Source organism: Nyctibius grandis, chromosome 4 (genome assembly GCF_013368605.1).
Source record: "Nyctibius grandis isolate bNycGra1 chromosome 4, bNycGra1.pri, whole genome shotgun sequence".
NCBI lineage: Eukaryota > Metazoa > Chordata > Aves > Nyctibiiformes > Nyctibiidae > Nyctibius > Nyctibius grandis.
Window position 1 is genome coordinate 99,933,241 of NC_090661.1, and position 26,358 is coordinate 99,959,598.

The 26,358-nt window shown below is 39.6% G+C and overlaps 1 protein-coding gene across 4 annotated transcripts in view; it reads left to right on the forward strand.

The window, feature by feature from the left end:
* The first annotated feature begins 4,861 nt into the window (after positions 1–4,861).
* Positions 4,862–26,358, forward strand: part of TACC2 (transforming acidic coiled-coil containing protein 2) — a 150,187-nt gene continuing 128,690 nt past the window's right edge. For all 4 annotated transcript variants that reach the window (XM_068398076.1, XM_068398078.1, XM_068398077.1 and 1 more), the window contains exons 1-4: positions 4,862–4,952; positions 17,362–17,490; positions 22,414–22,491; positions 23,547–23,606. In XM_068398076.1, the coding sequence (XP_068254177.1) occupies positions 22,459–22,491; positions 23,547–23,606 (93 nt within the window). In that variant the 5' untranslated portion in view covers positions 4,862–4,952; positions 17,362–17,490; positions 22,414–22,458. The remainder of the gene's footprint in view (positions 4,953–17,361; positions 17,491–22,413; positions 22,492–23,546; positions 23,607–26,358) is intronic.

Here is a 26,358-nt window from a genome sequence, read left to right on the forward strand (position 1 = left end):
GCTGTCAAATTTGCATTGCAAATTCATTATGAGTAATATGCTTTTGGACCCTAACACAGAAAGTCTCAAGAAAGGATCCAAACAAGTACAGTGCAGTACACAAACACACAGTAAGAAATATTCCCTATTCCAAAGACTGTGTAATACAGTACAAAAAGCAAAATGCTGAGCTGGGTGGGAGGCAAAGTAGTAAAAGATTCAATATGAGGTGAAAGGTTTGATACCTTGCTGAGGAAATCCTGTTGTACCCAGTCTCGTACAAACACTAATCTTGCGTTTCTGAAGATGATGCTTGCTGTCTTGAAATCTGTGTTTGACCTTTCTCGGTGCTCAGACAAGCAGGGCCTTTTACTCATTGGGTACAAGGGCAAAATATCCCACAGACTGCTCTTTGTCTCAAATATACAATGTAGTAGCAAAAAGTATTCTCAAAGAGGCAACTCACATTAACCAAAAATTAAACACTGAAAAGCACAATAGTACAACAAATACGGTACAGCATATCCATTCACTTTTAGCAAGAATATTGTGCACTGTAAAAGGATTTCAACAATTACTGTCACATTCCTACAATAGCTTGTATTTACATGTGAAATAAGACCTCTCCACATAGATCAGAGGAGTTTAATCTGAATTCAGTTTTCAGTTTCATCACAAAAACCTCTTTCACTGAAGCTACACATGTCACTTGGGAGTGGTAAGAGTGAGAGGAAAAGCCTACTGCTGCTCATCAGTCTGTCCCAGCACGCAGCATGCAGCTATAGGTGAGACAGAAGGTGGATACTGTCAGGACTCCTAATTCCTATTCCATCTTCTTGTTGCAGAGAACAGACTGGCAGTTTCAGACAGCATAACCAAGTATCATGTCATCTTGGGTCATCTGGAGGAACTGAATCTGGGAGCACCGAGGGTAAAGGTACAACTGCATCTTTTTGCAGGAGGACAGGATTTCAGGGGGGGAAGTATCAGGCAGCACAACCCTCAATGTGCTGTCTCATGACTGGAAGGTGACACTGAGCCCTTGTGCCAGCACTGATTATCCTGCATGTAGGTAGGCACACATGTTCTTCAGGCCTGCCTTAGATCTACAAAGTTGTTTAGGTTCCTCACTCCTGTTGATTTCAGTGAGAAGCAGTGCCTAAATCATGCAGTAACTGGATCCTGTATTTCCAGGTCTTGCTGTAACAGTTGTTCATAAACTCTCTTATCAAGTGAATGATTTTTGACCAATGCTGTAGTGGGCAGCAGATTCCTGACACAGAGAGTGAAAGGCATAGAAGAGCAGAAGAATGAGGATTAAAAACAGTGTTTCAGGCTATAGGACAGGTTGTGAGGAACTCTTACCAGTCTGAGCTATAGCAAGGGCATATTGTGCATTGTTCAGGAGAATTCACAGCAGTGTTCCCCTCCCGTTCACAGTGATAGGGCATCCCACTGACAATTATTTTCTTAGGAAAACACGGGCAGACTGTACAGTAAGCCAATTTTCAAACATGGTTTAACAGCTGGAAGCCAGAGCGGCATTATGCAACTAGCAGATTCTGCCTCCTCTGCCACTAATTGTGTTTAAGAATTATATTATTTATCTGAAAATTAATTTACAACACATGCAATATCACCTCTCATGTCCCAGACCTCACCTTCCAAAATAATACCATTGTCTTCTGTAAGCTGACTCACAACACACAGCTTCAGAAAAAAGGGGAAATATAGGGGAATATTATTAAGAAACTGCCATATATGCCCTTAACATATGTGGACTTTCTCCTCCCAGTGAGTCCAGATGTCAGGATGCAAATATAGTCTTAATAAATGGGAGTATACGTGAGTTACAAATTTTTAATATCATCTGACTATGATTAATATGAACCGAACATCTTGCAATATTGCCAGACATTCCCCTGCATTTTCATTTTGAGAGTTCAGATGATCAGATCTCTACTTTCCTGACTTTTATCGTGTATATGTGCCAATTGTTATCATGGACAGCAAAAACAGTAAGTTAAGAAAATGGTCTGTGTTCAGTTGATTGAGATTTTCGAATTGTTTTTACTCCCCAAGACTATTTTTTCATCTGATGTACATTCAGTTCTCATACATGCATATATGCAAAACCTTATTCTCACTGAAATGAGAAGACTTTCATAGAGAAATCTTAAAATAAATATTTCAAATTTATTAGCAGAGATTCACTGTGCACAGACATCATCATTCCCCCTTTTGCCTCCTCTCAGAGTGCAGAAATCCACATAAAGTTTCTGGCATTTAGCAGAGGATCTCAAAATGAATTCTAATTCTTAACACTGCATACTTTGTATATACCATGATACGCAGCAGCTCATATGGATATTATCTTTCATCAAGCAATAGGCAGTCTCCATTGCCATCAGATACAGAGTAATAATAGCGTTTTTTACAATGCTGAGAAGGGAATGACCAGAGGTATTGACTGTGCATCTTGGATAGCTCAGGAGCTGCCCAGCACACAGCTGCTGTCATCTAGAGCCAATAAGCTATGGATCTACAACCACCTGATTTACTATCAAATATAATCATTTGTCCAGTTCTGGAAGACTGGTCTCCTGATGTGAAGATCCCCAGTCTGCTAGCAGATGTTCCTAGGCCTTAATGGAAAAAGACATGTTTTTAAATTCGATAGTTTAGTCACAGCCCAGGAGTGTTGCTTATGATTTTAAAGCATAAACGTTTTGCATATCCCTTGAATACACCAAAATAAACACAACTATTCAGGACGAAGAGATAAAGTAAGAAATTCATTGCCTAAGAACGTGGCAACACAGGACCTGTTGCCTAGTGATGGCTGTTCCTGACATGAAGATAATCCTGGTGATCTGAAATGGGGCCTAAACTAATTGAAAACATTAGAAACCAAATGTCTGAGGTACTTGCCATTCAGCTGCCAGCTCTGCAAGCAAACACAGATGAGGGAAATTTCTTTTAATGAGCGCAGCTAACTTAAAAAAAAATTGTTTTAGCAATGTAGAAGTGTAAGTTCATATACTTGGTTTTTGCAGAAGCTTTTATTTCCATATTTACAGATAATCTTGTGGGACGTAAAAATCTGGCACCAGATATTCTTTCAGCAGAGTGGATTAGGTTACAGCCCATCAAATCACAGTATGCATTATGCCAGTCTAAGAAGGTATTTTCAGAGGAATACGAAACAATTATTAATAGAACTCTGAAAAAAAACCTGGGGCCCAATCTGGTGGGATGTCAAGGAAAAAAATCCCGACAGGATCAAACCCTCTTTGGCACCAGGAACTCTTTCTTTTTAATGACTCACAAGGTTTCATTAAGTGAATGATTGACATGAGGTTGCTATGACAACATGTGGAAGTCATGCTGGTGGAGACTAAGACGCTCAAAACCTTCCACTTTTTCCCTATAATCAAACAACAATTTAGTTTAGGAAAATAAAAATAATCTTTGCAAGAAGGAGCAGGAAATATATACATACATCAATGATGCCTCAGAGCGGAGAATAGCCAGACGGCTGCTGCCTTGGTGGTCCATCCAGTACGTTTCTAATGGAGGAACAAAGGAATTAAATCAATCTCAGAACAATGTCAGATTTTTGCAAAGAAAAAGCCAATTAGTGCTTTGCAGAGTTGTGCCCATATTTTGCATAACTGCATGGCAATTTTTTGGACATTGAAGTTTTAATATGCCAATTATTTCTGTATTCCCAGAAAATTCATAGGAATTCACTTTTCTGTATAGCAATCTCTAGAAGTTATCTCCTATTAGACATTGCCAACACCATGCAAACAATTGACTTAAACATAAACACTTCTGTGATAGGTTTAATCCTATCACAGCAATCATTTCTTCATATCTTGTGTTGATGTGAATATATTTTTATTACATGTGTTTAAACGCCTGTAACTCATAACCTATTGTGAAAGAAATAATTTTTTCCTCTCTGAAATAATGTATTCCAAGGGAGGATTTTCCAAAAGTACCATGTAACTGAAAACATGCTCTACTTAAAAGTCATTGCTGTGATTGGTGTGGGTTTCCTATTCCAGTGACACGTGCTTTGGGGGTTTATAGTTAAGACAACTCTACACTAAAGTGGCATGTTTTTTTCCTGAAAGGCTCACAGATGTAACACTCTAACTTCAACCACTACACTCCAACAAGTGGGCTGAAAGATCCGTCTTACCCATCGTGAGAAGAGACAAGCTGCTTTCCCTCTTTTCTGATGGTGTGGGCAAGAGAAGACTGAACTCAAGCAAAAGGATGAAGAATGGAATGGAGGCAGGAGACTTCTGCTTTTTCCTTCTCTCCCTCCTGCCAGGTAATCTACTAGCATTCCCAGACTTTGAATGTTTATTCTGAACTCCAGCAAAGCATTCCTCACAAAATATGTGGAGCAGTGCTGACTTGCAATGGTTTTCTCAAGGCAGCTATCACTTTTAGCCATGCTGTGGTTATATACGTTTGTCACATGCTAAACCGATTCCTTTTCCCAAACTTTGCTTACTAAGTTAGTCAAGTGAGAGAGACAGCCTGATACTTAGTAGTTACAGTCCTGGAGTGAAAAGCCAGAGGGTAAAATTCCAGTTACATTGGTGTATCATAGAGCTTGTCTCACTGCCTTAAGCAAACAGTCTGCTAACAACAATGGCAGCAGACTGCACCCAATACACAGGACCTACCTCGTGTTATTCTCATCCAGCAACTGAGAATTCCTGTGAAGAACTGATGTGTCATAGCCCTACAGCTCCCTGGGTCAGATTCCTTACACTTCATAGCTATCCAGCATAGTGTTCTCAAACATAAGCCAATTCACATTAATAGAACACTTTCATGTGATCCAGGGAGAAAGGGGATCCATACACCAGCTAGGAGTGAAGGAGTGCAGAAGGTTATAAAAATCAGGGACAGACTGGTACATTTTCAATTTTAGTCTAGAAGAAAATTGGGTAAGTAATTTTTTATTAATTCTTTAAATTTAAAAATATCTAGACTCAAAACAGTTTACTAATCATGTTTTAGACATTACAAAAAGGCAAAAGGAGTGTCTTATAAGGAAAAGAAACTTTTCTCCTTACCAGAAAAAAAACAGGGGCTCCTTTGAGGTTCTATATTTTCACGATCTCTTGTATAACTTGTTTTACAATCCACATAACCTATAAAGTCGTCTACAGGATGATGTCTATTTGGTCAATGTCTTTCTAAGACCAGGAGACTGACCATTAAGTCTGCATGTCCTAAAACAGCCGTTTTAGAAACATGTTACAACATTACAGACTGTAATAGCTATTTGCAAATGCTGGAGTTTTTGAATATGGCTCTCTTCCACCGTTGTTCTTTTTTCAGAAATAGTTCTAAGGATTTGTTTCAGAAAGGATTGCTTGTTGATTTTAAGTTGCCATGTAACGACAAGAATGTGTGTTTCTCATGCAGAATTTCAGAGATAAAATTAGCTGGCTAGTCACTAGAAAGATTATGCAGGTGTTTGACGATGTTCTTAAGTGAGAACTGCCTACGATGTTTCGTTGTTTCATGCATAACGAAGTTTGCTTCGGGCTGTAAAACACAACACTGAACATCTGTAGGTAGAATATTGCCTCTGGTGATCCAAACCTTTTCTAGATCTTCAGGTAGCTGAAGTCACTTCTAGCCTTTTCCACTAGGAGAACTAATCAGATTAAAATAATACTTCATTTGTTTGAGATTAACAAGAATTTGATTGTTATTATTTTGAACATTGATGACATTATATTGAAATATGTTGTCAACATGTAAGACCGTAGCCACTTCAGTTATTTCTGGATCTTTTTAACAAACACGGTTTATATTAACATAATGTTTTGGTATGTTTTTTATGTTTTGGAAACTATTTTTCAAGTAATCTGCCTTTAAAAAAGATAGGTTTATCTTCAGGCAGAAACTAACAGTCATATCGACAGACACAGGATGACAATGGCAGACGTGTTTCTATCTGTATTATAAAGTTGGTATTTCCTACAAGATCTGATCTTATCCAAAAAATAGAGTGCTTCTAGCTTGAATATGTTTCTTGTGATTCAGCTATTCAGGATCAGGCTGATAATTAAGTAGGAGTAGACCTTTTCCCCTTTACACAGCCCAAGAGATGGGTTAGAAACCTGCTATACGTGTAGGAGTTAAGACAAAAATCTCCATCCCTTCATATCAAAGCTTTTTAGTTATAGATTCAGAGATTAATTAAGTAGGTGCTAGTACATATATCCATAAATCTTATTTTAAAGGGATTTGGGGAAGTAGACAGGTAGAAGGGCTGGTAGTTGGCCAGAAACGTCAGATGGGCCTATGGATGGAAGATCTAGTCCTCACTGGCTTAGTTTTCAGTAACTTGCCATCTGCATCTGCATCTACATCTATACCTGCACGTACATCTACAACTTGGATACCCTGGCTTAGGGAGATCAGTCATCACTTCACACATGCTCCAGAATTATCTAGTTAGTTTTTCTCATCAAGCATTTTGACAATCCCAGGGCAAGCTCTGGAAAACCTAGTCTAGGAAAAAGCTGATCTAAGCTGATCTAAGTTATATTTTAGCTTGGTTATTTTATCAGTAAAGCAAGTTGTCAGTGACTGGATGTACTTGAATTGTCACATAGGCACTGGTTTGTGGGGCTGATTAGAAAGGACACCTGTTCAAAGCCAGTCAAACAACCTACTGCAAAAAAAACCCAAATAAAATAAATGCCCCCAGTTCCATGCTTATACTTCATACTCACAGGTATGCCTGCAGACTGTTTTCCCCTTATACCAAAAAATAATTTACATTATAAATTGCTTACTTGTTATTTTGTGGGGCTTGATACAAAGCAAGCAGGATAGAAATAGAAATAGAAGCAATATTTTGGAGAGCTTCCAGAGTAGGCAGTGGAGGGGGGCCAAGGGAGAGACATCTCTGTGAAGGTCCAGGTTGTGAAATCTCCTGCAGGCTGTGGAAGGGTCCCTGTCTTCATTGGCAACTTCCATTCAGCTGGATGGAGGGCAGGTATTTTTGAAGAATATTGAGGATATTCCTTTCTTATCACTTGAAGCTTTCTTTAAGATTCTCTTATATCCATTATCTTTTTTTGGCAGTATTAGAGCATGATTTTATGGCAGTATCAGAGAACGATTGACCTGTAACACTGGGCAGCTTTTAATCAGTGCTGTGCTGCTTCTTTCAGTGAGAGAAGTCAAACCAAGCTTTCATACTGACCACTGACCTTTTTTCTGGAAAGATGGGCCTTCGTTCTGGGAGAGGTGGGAACCACTACTCAGGATGTGCAAAACTTTCTGATCAGCTTTTGAGTTTTCTAATGCCAGTGGAATGTTTATAGAAGCCCCTTAAGTCCATAACAAGTCTGAAAAGAGTAAAATTTTACCTTACCTCTATGATCTCAGCTTAAAGCTAAATGAATAGCTTAAATTCGGTTGATTCTACAGTCATTGTAGCAACTACTGGTTGAAAGAGTTGCACAGCTGACAGCCGGTGTAAGAGTAGAGCCACCACAGATTATAGTTTTTATTTTTCTTAATATAATCCTTTTTAAGTACTGGCTTTTAAAAATCACATGGTGAAACAAAGTTTGATTTAGTTTCTCTGTGTTTTCATTAGAAGCTCTTGAATGCAGGATACTATGAAAATATATCAGTTGGTCAAGATACATATACAGAATATACAAGCCTCAGCAAGTTTGACAAAATACTGAACTATATATTCTTGCCAAATTAAATTTGTCATAAAATGCTAGTTAGGACTTGACAGACTCATTTACTTCTCTGGTTTCAGAGCAAGCATATGATCCAGCTAGCACTCTTGGTTCTTGGTGAAACCCAAGACTCAGCCAGCTCTGAGTCCTTGGAAGTGGATTAGTTTATGTTTGTTTGCTTCATGTGTAAAGCAGTAGTGTGCTGCAGGGAATTTTATGGGACTGTAACAGGACTGTAAATAAATAAAAGGTAAGAATGATTTATTTTGTTACCTAGATGAAATCTGCTTTTTTTGAATATAAGTAATCAAAAATGATTTGCTCATTCATGGGAAGCTGACTGGGTGTACAGTGTAAACACTTTTTCTTGCTATCAAGACATAATGCAATAGATATCATAATAAATTTTTTATATGAATGGTTGCCATATTTGCAGCAGAAATATTTTTGAAGGAAACAGGACCAGTATAATTGTGAGTAAGAAAGCAGGACCACGAGATAATCTCCCTTGAGACAATGAAAGAGAACAGGAAACTTTGTTAGTGAACCAACACTGTAGCTGTTTCTGCAGAATAGATCTGACTGAGGAATTGATCAGATTAGACAAAATGGCACATATTTTCAAAGGAATTCGTTGGGAAATATGATTTCAGAACATTTTCTCCCGTTCCCAAAATGTGCTTCCTCCTGTAAAAAATATAACTATTTTTGGGAGATACACACTAAAATAGAGGAGGGATACGACCCTCAGCCCTATTTTCTGTGATGCTGTGAAGTGTCAGCCAAACAGCAGTACTTCCATGCACTTAAGGTCCAATGTCAGGTTTTCACTCACCCTCCAAAAGAGGCACAGAAGATGTGTCTAGATCTTCTGGACCACAAACAATTTTTGATGTTAACACACTCTGACATTGTGAGCAACTCCTAGTTGAAGCCAGAAGCACAAAGATTACTGCAGGAGAGGAAAGGACAAGTAGTAAAAAAAGCAGTTAATGAGTATCGAAATCACAATTTTTACAGGACAGCTTCATAAATCTGCATTTTGGACCTTACATGCCTAGATTTTAATATGCTCCATTTTGGTTTTAGCATGGTATAGACTGAATTCTCCAACACTTCAGAGGGATATGTGTGTGATGTATTATACATTGCTGTCTTTCACTTTTGATAGTTATCCTGGTATAATGTGGGCTGTTGACCTATTTTTCATCCTCACAGAAAAGCTTTTGGTTAGACTATAAAGATTTTGTTCTTATATTTCTGTATGTGTCTGTATATTATATACAGCATATTGATACAATTGAAACTACAGTAATTATTATTATCTGTTGGAATAAGCTGCATGCCTACTTGTTACAATGTCTATTACTCACAGTTTCCATGCCACTTCCAACTGTAAACTGAAAATTATACTTAACCACTTTCTTTATGAGAAAGAGTTGGTTTTCCCACAAATTTGGAGCATTGCACAGTTTTATTGAACACATATGAAAATCTCTGCATGATATAAGGGGGCAGGTGGTTTAAATTCATGGTCTACATGAAGTTGGAGGGTTTTTTCAGTTTCACTGGTAGACTCTTAATGCACTGTTCACATCAAAAGGTGATTTGTGTCAGTAGCATCGAGCATGGAGATATTCTTGCATTCTAATAAACTAGACGTAACTTTTCTTAACTGTCATACATGCAATATTTAGTCTCTGCATGAAGACTTGCCAGCCCAAAACCAATATTCGAACCATGGCACTATTAAACCATTTGTTTTAGTAAAAAGATTTCAAGAGTTTTGAAAGTTGCGCTTAAGCCTTTTGCATTAACACATCCTGCAGTCTCCTCATATCTTTCCATGTCAAGTTCTGTTCCTACATCTGAAGTTTACAGAGGTCTGATTCAACCTATAGTCTATCACACTTTTCAGAGAAGAACATTACTCCTTTCTAGATGTACAGGACTTCACCAGGTAACCCTTAAGAGTTTGCTCATACAACAAAAAAGAATCACATCTAGATAAAAGAAGATACCAATCTTGATTCACTTTAGCCCTTTAATTACAGAAGGTGGTACTGTATATACTCCAGTTGTACACGAACTTTAAACTAAACAATTGTAGGCCTTATTTTGTACTCATTCCATTGACTTGAAATATGGTTAGTATCCACTTTTTGGGTATAGGTGACTGATACTTAGTTCCCTACATCCTGTTATGATTTCATGTTAAGAGTAGAAGTTTTATATTTTTCTGTTTACTAATACATCAAAGTGCTTTGTGATGAGTTAAAAACAATTGATGTAACTGGGAGACAAAAGTGCCATCTGTGAACTTGCATATAGCATTGGCCTAGGCATTACTTTTAATATTAGCTCCTGCTCTAACAGGAAAAGGTGGGGGTTTTGCCAGCAAGTCAAGGATGTGCAGCACAAAAAGGCACTTGGATCTTAATATCCAAAAGAGACAGTCATAAGGCTTTCATAAGCATGTAATATTTCTATCTATCTGAAAGATGAAATCTCAAAAAAATCTGTCAAGGTAAAAAAACTTGAGTGCTGCTTTTCCCATTGCCCTGGTCTTCTGCCATCATGTAAGATATCGGACCTGACTCTTGGGATTTTGCACCCCAATGAATTACCATTTTTACTTTTGAGTCCACATCCAAATATGAATCCAGTCACTGGATTGCAGTGATAGCAGTGTGCTAAGGTTATAGACAACACAAGTGCAGCTGGAGGAGAACTAGGGCAATGTTGCTTATTTCCATTCACTTTCTTACCTTTTGTTATTTTCTTAGGGATGAACAGAACAGCTCAATGACAGCAGACAAATAGATAAATAGTAGATAAATAGAAACCAACTGCAAAGTCAAATTTCATCTGTTCATCTGTCAAGCTCCATCTGTTGTAATGACCCAAACCAAAATAACTATAGCCAATGTTCAAAAAAAAATAGTTAGATTTTGATGTTAAAATCTTACGGAGATGAAAGGGGAATTTCACATCTTTAAGAACTGGGTTGTTTGCAGACTCTGGAAGCCAATATTGCAGCCATTTGCAGATGATTTCTGAAGGTTTTCTTCCCAAATTTTCATTCAGTATCACAATCCCTGATTAAAAATTTAAATATAATGCCTAATTATGTATAGCAACAATTATTTTGTGAGCCTGGTCTCCAGGGAACCTTCCCCAAATCAAAACTGAGATTGAGTTAAAGTACTGTAAAGTCTGTGACTAACATATTCAGTAAAGATGAAGAAATGCCAATGGAAAAATACACAATTAAGAGTGAACTTCTGAAACTGGATATTGTTTATATTAGTCGAAAATGATAACATGAATATAAATAGTGTAGACCCAGCTGGACAAGGCAATATGTTATACGAATTTAAATCTGTCCTTAGGAGAAGCTGATTAGGTTTATGTCTGTCAAAATGATGACGACTTGTGCCATCTGTAACAACAGTGAGCAGCTTAGTTAACTTTACCTCCACCAACCACCATGGATCACTAGGACCACTTCCCACCAACATGGCATTAGATCATCTTTTAAAAAAGCCACTACCACAAAGGCAAACATCAGGAGCTTCAATCTAGAGTAGGAAATGCTGTTTAGGCAACAATCATTGTCATCAGATCATCATAAAAACTTTAGGGACTGTCTTTAGCTGACTTCTCAGTCTTGTTTTGCATGCCTGCTTAGTTGAATCAAAGGAACCAAGGGGGAAAATAGTTTTATAATTTACATTCATATTCATCTTTAAACATTCATTCATTACATTAATTTTAAACATTATGACAGTGATGAAACAACAGTAATGACAGTAAGGAAGCATTCTCATTATTATCCAATTATTATCCTTCGAAAAAAAGGATGTAAAAATTATTTTAGCCTCACTGTTTTCCTTTCCTTCTTTCTTTGAGATATCTTTAATGATACCACTTCCATGTTACTGTGCATAAAAATGTTCTTGGCTGGCTCTTACAAATAAGCCTAAGGAAGTATTTCAGTCCTGATTAGCCTTGAAATGTGATGGGGTCTTTTTGTGCAGGGCTAAATCAGTCCTTGAGAAAATCCCTAATCCAGTACATATGCCATGTAAAATATAACCTGTTCTTTCAGAACAGCAGTGCCAAATCAAATCAGTAATCATTTTCATTCTGTACTGATACTCTGAGGGCTGAGCACTAGCCCTAGTTTCCTGCTTAGCCCAGGGTTGCACAATATATTAATGGCCTAATCACTCAAGCCCTCTGTGCCTCAGTTTCTGCTTTTGTAAAATGTCAGCAGTGTTACCCTGCTTTGTAAATCAGTGAGGAATTTGCATAAGTAATCCTACCTATATCCTTGCAGTACATGAATATAAGTGTTGTTCTTACTTAATATAACTATTTTTAAGGTGTAGAAGATTGAAGAAATTAAACAAGTTTCATTTCAAAGTAAACATTTTTTCAGCCAACTTCAGCATCCTTGTAAACCAGGATTAATGGCTTTATGAGCACTATCTTGAGTATGAAATTGTTTCAGTGGTCAGTGTCTCAGTTGACAGGTTTAGTCCTGCAAAGATCTAGTATACTTGCTTGGACTAGAGTCTGAAATCTAACACTGGTCTGGCTATTAACAAGTTGTCTTGAGGTGCAAGTCTCCTGAGAGACTTACTTTTATGGCCTGCCCTCACCACTGGTAAAGCACAGCACATATAAAGTGAGAATATTGTTCACTGCTAAATATTCAGTAGCTGAATTTATAATCTAATTTATTCTCACCCAGTGATCAAACAGCTATCACGAGATTATGAAAACCAGCTTCAGGCTAAATGATCTCTAACTGAGGATGAAGGATATAACCTGTATAGGATATATGCATTTATATATACATAATATGTAATATATACATGTGCATATATGTGTGTGAGTGTGTGTATACATTATTATGTACCTGTGTTGGGCCAGCACAAAAAATGAATAAGCATCCACCCCTCAGCCCAAGGACAGTCTCTGAGTGTTGGAGGCTTTCTGGAAGGAACGAGTCCTCCTCTCCTGTGGTATTTGTGTGGGCATGAAGGGTGTGTTAGCACAAAGCCCAGAAAGCAGCTGCAACCTGCCAACTCTGACATGTCAACACACACCTCAGGCCAAGAAAGCAGGAGATGAAATACTGCTGCCACCCGCAATTAGGGAGAGACAGTTGCTGACAGCTGGTTCAGACTCTGTAGCTAAAGGATAACAAGAAGGAAGGAATCTCTTACCTTCTGAGCAGTTTTACACCCTGCCTCTTCTCTGCCATTCTCCTCAGCTCTCAGAAAACCAGACTTTATGGCAACTCTTTGCTCTCCCTTGTATTTCCACTGCATCTCTTGGCCAAAGGGAGGAGAAAAAAGGGAATGCATGGACAGGAGAAACAGGTAAACTCTACAGAGATGAAAGCAAGAAAAACAGTTTGAAGGACGAAGAACTTGAAAAGAGGCAAGAAATAATTCCCCTTGTGATGCATTCTTCCCATGCTTTATACGTGCCTCGAGAGACATGTTAAACCAGCTGGTCCCCACCTTGTCTACGTCTCCGTTTCTGCCTTGACATAACATGGATTTTTGTCTCTCTGAGTTGTGTCCCACCATCCCCACTGCTGTGACTGGACACCACAGCAGGCAGACCAGCTTGGGGAGAGAGAGCCAGCAGGGTCTGAAAATCCACCCATCACCTCAGACCTCCCACCACTCCTTCCAAAACTTTGTGCCAAGTCAGAGTAGTGTTCTTCCTGCCCCATCTTTGAGGTTTAAGAAGAGAGATCCTTCACTTTGAGTGAATGACCGCATGCATTTAGAGTGTGAAAACACACGTGCACTCTGCCAAGTTGGCTATGGACCTGAAATATATGGTCATATATGTCTCATAATACAAGTATGGGTGAGATATTTTTCAGAAATCATAATCAGCTGTTTATACAAGGCAGGCAATAACAGTAAGGAAATTGTTTGTAGTCCTGCACAATGATAGGCACAGACTGACCAGGTGAGAAATGTAGATCAGCCTCCCCTATAGCTCCCAAGCCCTGTTAGCTGGTTGTGGTGTTAGGAAGTTAAAATACAAAGCCTTTATCCAGCTCCCTGTAGCCACATACTGCATGTGGACAGAGAGGGTCAGTGCCACTGCACAGAGCTGTGCGTTTCGTCTGAATGAAGAGCCTTCCCACTGACTTAAGTGCTGCATATGGAATTTGGTGAAAAACTGCTGGTATAAATGTGGTTTGGAAAGAGAAATGCTTCAATACTTGGATGTTATTTTTTGGATCATATATATTTTATGAAATACTTTTGGCATCACTTTTAAAGACTAAGTTCTCTGCATTACTTTGACATCTGCAATCAGTGTGGGATATACATGTGCTCAAAACATTTAATGCTCAATGCACAAGAGAAAGATTATTCAGATCCACAAAGCACCACTTTAGACACCCTGAGGTGACTGTGACATCCTTGTGAGACTGGCAGATAAAACACAAAGCTTATCTGAGACCCACGTCTTCTAGCCAGGCAGTGAAGGGATAAGCAGCATACCTTAAGGTGTCCAGTGTGACACTAGAGGTCTCTTTTAGGCGATACAATCACATCTAAGATTTCCAGAATCATGTTTATTTATTATTGCATGAAATATTATAGTATTATGAAAGTGCTGTTAAAAGCTGAAATGACAGACTTTTTTTCAGCTGGGAAAATATTCCTGGAAGGAATGTAAAATAAAATTAATTAGCACCCCCATGTTGCTTTAGGAAGGATACCTCCTGGTGGAGCTCTGAACAAAATTAAGTCAAATTCCAGCATAGTCTGGCAAAGTGAAACTTGCTGAGGAAACTTGGTGGGGTTTTTTACCTTGGGCAAATCAGTTTATCTCCAAAGAAGTAGGCATCTTCTTCTACATCTTTTGTGCCATGAAAGTTTAGACTAAAAGATCTGGAGGAGGGACAATCTGTACAGAGACTAAAATGAGAGGTGAAGTCTTGCAGGCACTTGATGTCTCTCACTACTTTCTAAAATAACTTCTAACGGTACTGTGTATAAATAAGGCCTTCGCTTTTTCTTTAACTGTTACCACTGCCATATCTAAGTACTTCATTACTGTGAGCATGAATAAAACTTTTCCAAGTACCTTGGCTATATGAAGAGGTTGAATCCTGTTGGAAGCCAAAATGCTTTTGGATCACAATGTTTTTTTCCAGGTTTCACACCGTAGCACAATCATTCCCTTGCACTTCCTCCCTGACCATGGTGATTTTGCAGCCTGACCACCTCTGGTGCCACAGTGAGACCTCCGTGGTGCGCTGACACCCGTGGTGCAGGACTGCCCTGATGGGCTGCCCTGGAGTCATTAGAAGAAATAGAAGTTTGCGCTAGATTGGGTTTTTCCAGGCCAGGTTGTTAAACTGATTGAAAATCAGCCAGAAATGGGAAGAATAATTTTTAACTTTCTTAATCTGTTTTTCTAAAAAATTCTTTTGTCTCTTAGTAGCAGCTACTTAGAGTCCCCTTGTTTCTTTTCTTTCATACTAGTACATTAAGTGGAGCAAAGTGATCCGCTTAGTAGATGAGGGCAGGGCTGTGGATGGAGTCTATCTAGACTTCAGTAAGGCATTCAACACTGTCTCCCACAGTATCCTCCTGGACAAACTGGCTGCCCGGGGCTTGGATGGGTGGACTCTTAAATGGGTTAAAAACTGGCTGTATGGCGAGCCCAGAGAGTGGTGGTGAATGGGGCAAAGTCCAACTGGCGGCCGGTCACTAGCGGTGTTCCCCAGGGCTCAGTTCTGGGGCCGGTGCTGTTCAATATCTTTATAGATGATCTAGACATAGGGATTGAGTGCACCCTCAGTAAATTTGCAGATGACACCAAGCTGGGTGGGAGTGTCGATCTGCTGGAGGGTAGGAAGGCCCTACAGAGGGCTCTGGACAGGTTAGATAGATGGGCCGAGACCAACAACATGAGGTTCAACAAGAACAAGTGCCGGGTCTTACACTTGGGCCACAACAACCCCATGCAGCGCTACAGGCTGGGGGAAGAGTGGTTAGAGAGCGACCTGGCGGAAAGAAACCTGGGGGTGCTGATCGACAGCCAGCTAAACATGAGCCAGCAGTGTGCCCAGGTGGCCAAGAAGGCCAATGGCATCCTGGCCTCTATTAGGAATAGTGTAGCCAGCCGGTCTAGGGAAGTGATCGTCCCTCTGTACTCGGCACTGGTGAGGCCGCACCTTGAGTACTGTGTTCAGTTCTGGGCCCCGCACTTCAAGGAAGATGTTGAGGTGTTGGAGTGAGTCCAGAGGAGGGCAACCAAGCTGGTGAAGGGTCTGGAGGGTCTGTCCTACGAGGAACAGCTGAGGGAGCTGGGGTTGTTTAGCCTGGAGAAGAGGAGGCTCCGAGGTGACCTTAGTGCAGTCTACACCTACCTGAAGGGAGGTTGTAGTGAAGTGGGAGTTGGCCTCTTCTCCCAGGCAACTAGCGATAGGACAAGAGGACACAGCCTCAAGCTTCACCAGGGGAGGTTCAGGTTGGACATTAGGAAGAATTTCTTTACAGAAAGGGTTATTAGACATTGGAATGGGCTGCCCAGGGAGGTGGTGGAGTCACCATCTCTGGATGTGTTTAAGAAAAGACTGGACATGGCACTTAATGCCATGGTCTAGTTGACAGGGTGGTGTAGGGGCAACGGTTGGACTCGATGATCCCTGAGGTCTCTTCCAACCTGGTTGATTCTGTGTGATTCTGTGATTCTGTGAGATTCTGTGATTCTGTGAAATCAGCCATGGCTGGGCTGCATCAAAGATCTGCCTCATTCGCTGTCCTTTAAATCCTCAGTCCTACCCTGTATTCAGTGCTGCGGTCCCGATAGGCCGTTTCTGGTTATCTTGAGGGGAAGAGCAGCAAAATACCATTTCACAACTCTCACAAAAGGCCAGCTCAGCTTTATGTTGCCAAGCAACATCACGATTTTACAGCAGATCCAGCTGCTGATGTTGCTAAGCAACATCTTTCCCATCGAGTTGTGCACTTTTAAATCATTATGTGTTTACTAATTCTCATTATAGGATTATGTTTTCCCTCCCAAATCTTGATATTTGCTCTGTTGGAATTTGTGAGAAACCAAGGGCTGAAGGACTGTCAGAGGTCAGTCTTGCAGATCTCTACGATGTTGTTCTAATATGCAGAAACTAAGAATGATTTTACATTAGTTACATCAAGATCAGAGAAGAGTGAAATTCTGAACAGCTCCCCTTTCTTCTCTTACCTATGAGAATAACTGGTGTGTAATGGTATTCTCAGTGCTTCAGCAGAGCTTTGCAATGCTTTATGTGTAGTATCAATCATGTGAAAGTAAGGAACATACAAACATTTTGTCTTATTTTGGCAGTATTTATACCATAAAGTGAAAAGAGCTCAGACTGAATTGTCTTATATAAATACCTAAGGTAGCATGTATTCAATATATAAGAAGCTAATGTATCTGAGTAGTGTGTGGTTAGTAAGTATACCTAATACTGTATATACTAGGATTAAATCTGATAGCTCATGACAAATTACTTGGATCTTACTGAAATGCCTAACTCATTAACCCGCTACATAGCTTATCTTTAAATATGAACTGTGTTTTCCCCTAGTTTGAGTCTTCCAGTCCTCCTGGGTTAGATCCTCTTTTGATCAAGAGAAGGCAGCCTCCCTGGACGAGCATGAAGCGTGGATGAGGAACCACAGGGGAATTCCAGCAAATAACAGTAAAGCAGCCCAATGTGAGTACATCTTCTCCCACCAGTTCTGTCATAAAATCAAAGAGAATAAATCGAGGCATCAGAGGATGAGGAATGCTCTCACAGTTAGTGGTTTACGCAAACTGATTTGACTTCATCCTGGAAGGGAGCAGAAGCGCAGCATCTGCGTAGGTGGGAACAACTTGCAGTGAATAGGTGTTTCTTGGGATAGTTGGGATAGGACCTGAGTATATCCTAACTTAGACACGAGAGTGGGTCAGAACACTGACCCAAAGACATAATGTCAGTGTTGTCAGATGGAGTTGTTCTAGGTTGAGAGATCAGAGAGCATGGTTGCTGTCTGTTAGCATGTGTGTCGCTCCTCTCATTTCACATGACTCATGGTTCTGGCAGTAGTGATGTTGTCTGCACGGATTTGCAAACCTTACACAAGGTTAGCCAAACAGGGGGATTCTCCTTTGCACGTGTTGATAAAAATATACAGTCAGAAATCATGGTCAACTACCAGAAGGTCGTTTTCCCCAAAGATTGTACCAGACAATTGTTTTGCAAGGCAGCTTCTTCACTTTTACTTTGTGGCATTTTTGGCCTTAGCTTTAGAAATGGAATAGCACCAAATATGAGTTCAGTTTCTGTTTATGAGGAAATAATGTGGCTAGCAGAAGTGAGGATATATTACCAGGCTTCTGTTTTCCTGAGCTCCCACAGGATCCCTGTTCTTAAATTCATGGCAGAGAGACTAAACAAAAACATTGCATAATTTGTTGTCTATAGGCAATGAATTTTACAATGGCCCCATTTTGTTTTCTAAGGAAGAGCACACTAAAACTTTGATTTGATGAACTTCAGCTTTTCTGGATTCTGAAGCAGGCTGGGAAGACCAGAGAAAAGGGGATGTGACAGCCACTTTCACCTCTTTTATTCTTTGAGCTTCACTATAGATCTTGACTGTTCCACCTTGAACCCGTAGAGGTATAGCACAGATTTATTTGACGTATTGTATTACCCACACACCACCAAACCCACTCATATGTACTTTACTTTATAACCTGAAAAAGCTCAGGGAATACAGGTAATTTATTTCTGATCTGTGGAATTCTTCTTTGATCAGTAACAGTGGCTTAAGGTGGTGTAATAATGCTGGAAGCTTGGATTGCTGGATCACCACCTTCATAAAAAAAGAAAGGCTAAAAAGTCAGGGCTGCTCCTGTAGTCCCTGACCTTGCAACTGTTCATTCCAGCTCTTCCCATGCCTAATGTTTTCACGGTAGGTGTTTGTAGACCAAGACTTCGTGGAACAGAGAACAACCGCAGGAAAGCCAGCAGACAGCATAGAGCTACCCTATGAAATCCTGCCTCTTATTCATGTCAGATATGAATTTTCCATCCCAGAGTCAGTAATGCTGCCTAGCAGCTCTTTGAGGTGCAGTAAACCGACAGTTGACAATTCCTTTTCTGTGTGGCACCAACAAGCATCACTGGTGTTTACTGAAACTTGTTAATCACATGGAGTTGCCACTAATGATAAATACACTGTCTTTTGTTATCAGCTGTCTTTCTGAGCACCCGTTTGTGGAAGCATTGCTGGAACGGACAATGAGCATTAATAATAAGAACTAGCTCACCCATAAACCAGTACTTCTTGCAACATCACATTTCAAAGGGTTTTTGTCATGTCTCCACCCTTCAGGATGATTAAATGGGAAATGATTTCAGCATAACCTGAACAGGAACATCAACATTTGTTAGCAGGTATTTCTGAGGACTTTCAAGAGTAATATGAGAAAATGAAAGACAAACACATAAACAAACTTGAAAACAAAATGCTGAATAGATATTCCCCCCAATATTATTTTTCCCTTGAAAACACGTGCATAACTTCAATGTATTGCTGATACTGTTTCACTGAACAGTTTTTGTAGTGCCAGAAGCACTGCTCATAACCATAGGCCAAGAAACACTGGAAGTGAAATATGTTTTAACCAAAATCCATTTTCTCTGGGGTTGCTTTTGTGAGAAACATTAGTACTCAATTTATGACATGCAGAGCCATAGCAGTCTCCCAGGAGCAGGGGGAGGCCTGGGTGGAGGAAGTATAACTTGTTTTCTTTCTTGCCTGGGGTGGAGGCAAGTTGGTTGTTCAGCAGGTTATAAAGGTGGGTCCCTGAAAGAAAGCCTACATTTCATGTCAGTCTGAGGAGAAGTAGGAGGAAAATAAGGTGAAATCTTGTGAGGTGAAGATGGAAAGAATGGTTTGAAAATAAGCTCTAGAAGTTCAGTGAATCCAAAGCTGACAGATTAATCCTGGAATGTAAGTGTAAAGTTAAACATTCTCTCGCTTGCTCGCTTTCATGAAAGCAGTTGTTTTACTGTACTAGTACAAAAGTCTATGGGCTGATCAGAGTAATGTGGTACTAGTGAGCAATTTTTGAGATATGTAGTGTTAAAATAATTTTAATAATGGCATGTAAATTGTAAAAGATAGTATAGAAGGATGAGAAAGATTATCTTTTGGTTAACCTATGTTTATTTAATGAATGGATTTTTAGCATGTTTTTAATGTTTATTTGAAATTCTATACATATGATAAAGCACTTGTAGTTTGCAACCTAAGTAATGCTTGTGCACTGAGAAAATGTTTTAGAAATAATGTATGTAAAAAGGATTACAATAACATTGTAATCTGAAAAATTATCTTAGTTACTCTACAATGTAATTCATGCGTTATTATTATCACTCGTCTGATTACTGCAGAATCTATAATGACTTTATTCCCTATTTATGACATTTATCTTCATTATTAAGCAGATGGTAAAGTGTGAATTGTGTGTCTCTAGGGAAAGAAAAAAGTAGACAGCATGTTATGATAGTGGAGATTTGTGATAGCTAGCACTTTTTCTGTGCTTTTGTAATTTTCTACTTTAATTCTTGTACATTTTAATAAAAAACTGTAAATAAAGTATTTTTTCTTTCAGCTGAATATTACAGATTTGGCCTCTATTAGCGGTTACTGTTCTTAACAGTCAGTATTGCTGAGTTGGTGCAGAAGCATTGAGAGTGTATTATGCACTTGAGTGAATTTACTCTAAAATAAATAGAGCAACATTATGTCATACACTGGCTAATCTATTTAAGAACTTGATAAGCAAAATTTGCATTTTTCATAACTGATAGACAAGACCCCACCCCAATTAAACAAACAACTCCATGGGGACTTGAAGAGTTTCATTCATTCCCCAGCTTATATTATTACTGCAAGTGCTTGTGAAGGGACAGTTTTGAGAGCTTTAAATTTCCTGATGTTTTCACATGTTGTCTGTGGAAACAGAAAACGAGCTGGGAAGAGAAAAGCTTATTAGGTCAGTGGCACAGAAATGCCAGTATATTCACTCCTACAGAAATGTGCTGGCTTTTGAGGGAAGCATATTGCTATAGCAAAGTTATTGTTTCTCTCTTGTGCATTGAAACCTTACTTAGCTGCTCAAACAGTGTGAGAATATTCTGTTATATCAATACATACTTAAAATATTATAATCTTAACATGTTGGCTTGGAACATTTCAGTGAGCTGGGCCTGAAAAGATTTGTGTGTGCACACTACTTCATGATGGAGTACTTCGTACTTGGGGAATAATGATTTTGAAAATACTACATACAGTCTTTAATTAGTTCAGTACTATTTTAAAACAGTAGAGGATTTGGAAGTAATCTCAGCAGATAAAACCTAGTGTTGCTAATTAATCACTAAAAGTGCAATCTCAGCCCCAGTGATTTCAACAGGAGCAAGTTCAAGCACCAATATATCCCCCGAAGACACTCAAGTTTAAACAGAGCATAGCTTAAAAGCACAATACTGAACTTCTTTCTCTCTCCAAGCCTCCTGTGAAGAAAAATAATCTTTCAAGTTTAAAAAAGTGTACTGTAGTAATAAGTAATAACATTCCTTAACAGCTTGTATAGTTTCCTTGGCTAACAAAGTACAATCTTTCTTTTACAGCCTGACTTTAATGGAGTTTTTCTAGACATATGCCACAGACCAATCTCACCTTTGGAAAAAAAAATTGAAGAGAGTGTGTAATTTTCACCTATCCAGTAATACAATAAATATAGTGAATTTAAATTCCTGAGCTCCAAAATAAAATGTCTAGAGCAAGAAGTAAATGTCTATAAGTGAATCTCTGTTGTGTACGTTTACTATTGAGTATCCTTTGCAAAAAAATACAGACATTAGTAATGCCTGGGGAGACACTAGTTCCACAGCTGCTGGTTACAGTTCTAATGCTCTGAGGACTTTTTTGAAATTAAATAATTAGAGTTGAACTAGTATAAAACCAATAGTAATTAAGGTGGGCAGATCCTGGTAAATGTAAAGAAAAAGTGTTTAGATCATAACATTGTAAGCAGAATAATGCCTAAGAAAAGCAGGGTACAACACCAGTGATAAGGGTAAAAGATCCATTTACTCTTTCTTAAAGCTGAGTGCATATATGGAAAATTGTTTCTGTTACAGTAACGGTCAGGTTTAACGTTGTGGTTCTGACAATGTGAGCATACAGCTCACTACCGGATCTCCAAGACATACAAGTGGTTTGAATACAGTTAAAACAATAAGGTTTTCGTATGGGCTGTCCATCCAAAGTTACTTTGGCAAGGAAAATGCCTTTCTGCTCAAATGACATGGGATAATCCAGAAACAGAGTAACAAAGCTGACTTTCAAGGAGTGTCTTTCAGCATAACTGGAGCCAGCGTAGGGAAGACAGCAGAGAGACATCATGAAAAAAAAGTATTAGGAGTTATTTTCGCGTGATTTATAACTTAAAATCATTGTAAGACAATGTCAGGAGGGGCAGTTGATAGGGTGACTGAGGTGACATTCCTCCAAAATTTCCAGGGTTTTTTGTTTGTTTTTTTACAGAAGACTTAGAGCTTTTTCTTTTCTTCCAGTGATCTTTCTTTAATTGCTGTTTGATACTGGACGTCAGCATCAAAATGGGCAATGAGAACAGTAGTGCAGAAAATCAGGTGAGTGTGACAGTGTGATTGCATTTTCTTTCCCTACTAGCCTAGAGCAAACCTTACAGAAATTGGTTTCATGGGCCACTTACCCCACATTTATCTTCTGCTCCCAGTTACACTCCTATTTCAGTGTCATTAGTGGTAATTGAAGGCAACTTTTGTTTGTTTGTTTGTTTCTTTGGCAGTGACACTGCTACATAGCATCAGGGCACTGTGCAGCCGTTGCTCCCTGGGGGACGGGAGCTGCAAGGGTCCCCACAGGGTGAGCAGAGCTGGCTCATCCCACCTCCCCAGCCAGGGACCAGGACAGCTGGGCGCAGCCCCAGCTCCAGGCATTGGGCACATCCCTGGACAAAGGGACAGGCCAGGATGGGTCCAGGATTTCAGCCTGTGGGTCAGCCTGGCTCAGCAGGGCTGATGGTCAGGCAGGGCAGGACGATGGTGGAGCAGGAGACCAACATCCTATGGCATTGCTGGGCATGACATCCCTGGGGGAACCAAAATAGGGTCCTGGGCAATGGGCAGGGTGGGGGAGGCTCTGGGAGCCAGGCAATGGCTATGGTGCCCTTAGAGCCCTGACACACAGTAGCCTTTCCTTGGTCAGAAATCACCTTGCAACATAAGTGTGCTGATCCAGGAATTTACACCTGTTTTAGAAGGGTGCGTTGTTAACGCATGTTGGTGTTTGGTGATTTATTTTTAAATTCTTGAAATGAAGGAAACCCATATGCTATGGCTAGTGGTGTACAGTTACGTTAGAAGTTAGTATGCTAATATAAGCTTGGATAAAAGTTGTAATTCATTAGTTTCAACAGTTAAAATACCAGGACGTGTTTCATCCTTTCTTCTTCTCATGTTATGGTAGATTATAAAATGCATTAGGGTTCATTTTGCTTCCAGTTCCAAGTCTATTCAGTCACTATTAACAGAGAAATAACAAGAAGTAGTAACAACATCTTAAAAGACACTTAAGCTGCTGTACAGCTATTGAAAAAGTATTGCTTAATGAATAGTGAACTTTCATACAGCCACTGAAACGTTTAAATATGTTAATTTTTTAGTCAGAAGTTCCCAATGCAAATAAAGTCATCCTTATACCACCAAGCCAAGGAACACAGCAGGTACTGGATGATGAGACTGGTTTGCATGGTGTGCATTTCAAAATGTTAGCATCAGGCTTGGCTGTGCTTTTTCTCATGCATCTGCTTCTGGCTTTTGGGTTTTTTGACACTGACTGCAAATTTGCAAGGCAGCTACATTTAAGTTTTCAGCAAGTTGTAAAAAAAAAATCTGGTTTCTTTTAACTTTTTTTTTTGGTAGCAATTTATGCTTTAGAGAAACAGCCTGCATTTGACCCCCTTTGCATGCTGCCTTTCCTTCCAACTCTAACACAATTAAAATAGCTCAGTGGGTGTTCTTATACTCCGTACCAATTGACATGAGTTGTTGTTTTTGTTTATGTGTTTATCAGAGAACACTATTGCCCAGCTCTAGCTCTCAGCTGAGTCACTTGGAAGCCGTACACGTGGTTTGCATTAAAGATTGGAGAGCCTGTGCTAAGTTTAGAACTTATTTAATAAGAGGGAAGATCTGTGGAATAAATGTGCTACTATGAAGAACGTAGTAGGCACTCAGAGAAAGAGTAAATACCCAACCTGTCTTGTAAAGTCTAGTCTCTGAGGAAAATACAATATAAATTTAGTAGAAATGGGCAAAGATAATGCTTAGATAAAACAAGGCTGGGGCCAGCATTATATTTAACAAAGTGATTTTGCATATACTAACCATGTTCTGTTTTCCTGTAACAGTACACAAAGTCCAAATCACTGAGAGATTTGAGGTTGGTGCCCTGCCCTATTAGAATGGCAAAGCTTGCTTCCAAACAAGGGACTCTGTCAGTGGCACAGCTTGGGCTTATGCTGAATTAAATATAAGTGATTTTTAAGACGCATTTTCCTTGAAAAGCGAAACTCCACATGAAGAGAAAAGTGTTTAAATTGAAAAAGAAACGATCTAGAAAAAACAGATATTTTGGCCCAGTTTGACCCTTGAGATCCAGCCTTTAGCAGGGAAAATACAGGGGAAGTAAAGGAGGTATTGGTTAATGGGAAGCTGTGAAAAGTACCACGGTTTATGGAGCTGTAGAAGGTCTCAGCCATTGTGCTGCCCATTAGACACATCTTTCTTCATCCATCCAAATGCACTGGCTAGTATAGAGGAATGGCAAGATCTGTCCTCAGACTTTTCCCTGACTTTTCTGGACAGACAAATGTTCAAAAATCATCTATGTGGCTGTAATAAAAAGAAAAGGCTCATAGTTTCATAGAGACTGATGTATCTGTGCACTTCCTCAGCCCTAGACCTCGATAGTATGGGCTCAGATGCCAGCTAATAAAACCACACTTGCAAGTGAAACCAAGATGACTAGGACCAACAAATCTGCTATCTAAAATGTCTGACGGTGTGAGGCACGTGGTCTGTGTGAAGGAGTGTGAGCCCAGCGTACCAGCTCTGCAGCCCAGCCTTGTCCACACTACTCCAGGGGTTCGCGCAGTTAACTCAGGGACCAGCTTGCAGAGTGACTGTACGTTACAGGATTATTACAGAATCACAGAATCACAGAATCAATCAGGTTGGAAGAGACCTCTGGGATCATTGAGTCCAGCCATTGCCCTGACACCACCAAGTCAACTAGACCGTGGCACTAAGTGCCATGTCCAGTCTTTTCTTAAACACATCCAGAGATGGTGACCCCACCACCTCCCTGGGCAGCCCATTCCAATGTCTAATGACCCTTTCTGAGAAGAAATTCTTCCTGATGTCCAACCTGAACCTCCCCTGGTGAAGCTTGAGGCTATGTCCCCTTGTCCTATCACTAGTTGCCTGGGAGAAGAAGCCGACTCCCACTCCACTATTATTGACTTTTGTGACTGTTTTTTATCATGGTCTCCCATCTACTAGAATTATGCTATTACCAGGAACATCTTTGGTTTCATTTCAAAGAGGTGGGTGGAGGATGTGAAAAATAGGGGTTCTCTATCACTGGAAACATGAGCACAGAATTTTCTAAAGCTTGAATAGGCTGGATTTTCTAATATGACATAATTTTAACTCAGGTTTTTGATTCTTGCCACTCAGACTTCTGAGGAGGATAGCTGTCATGTTTCACAGCCTTTCTCATGATTACAGAAAAGTCAAAGTTACCAAGTAATTGTAAAGCTCTTTGAAGGTGAAAACTGCTGCTGAATTGAAATTCTAGCCCCACAGTTGAAGAAGGAATTTCAAAGTCAGTTACCACATAAGTTGTTTCTATATATTTTTCTTTATCCTTTCTTCTTCCTTGTTTTCGGAATAAGTAAATCACCAAACGAAGCTGGTTATTCCACATCTATGTTATTGTCCATTTCTCTTTAAACATAAAATTTAATGTGTGGCTATCTTTTTTGCTCTTGCTTGTTTTTCACTGTGAAACATGTAAGATAGGCAACACATGCATCCTTGCCAGAGGGACCATAACTTCTGAGGAGTCTGTTTGTCTGAAGTGTCATGCTGTGTTCCTGCTAGGGTTTCTCCTTTTAATTGTTATGAACGAATCTTGACTGCTGCATATTCTGCAGTTAATATTTTGCATTATTACTTTCTCCATATTTCAACTTTCTTATGCCTATGTGAAATGATGGATCTAGTTCATTGGCATGGTTCTTCTTTCAGAGCCCAGTATTATGGGGATCAACAGAGAATGCACTGGGCACATTAGCAGCTTCCCAGCCTTCAGTCTCCATTCCCACAGATGATAACTGGACAGATTCCTCTGAGGTCTGGTGCTCATACTGTGTGTTTACATACTTTTTGGATAGTGCAATAACATCTGTA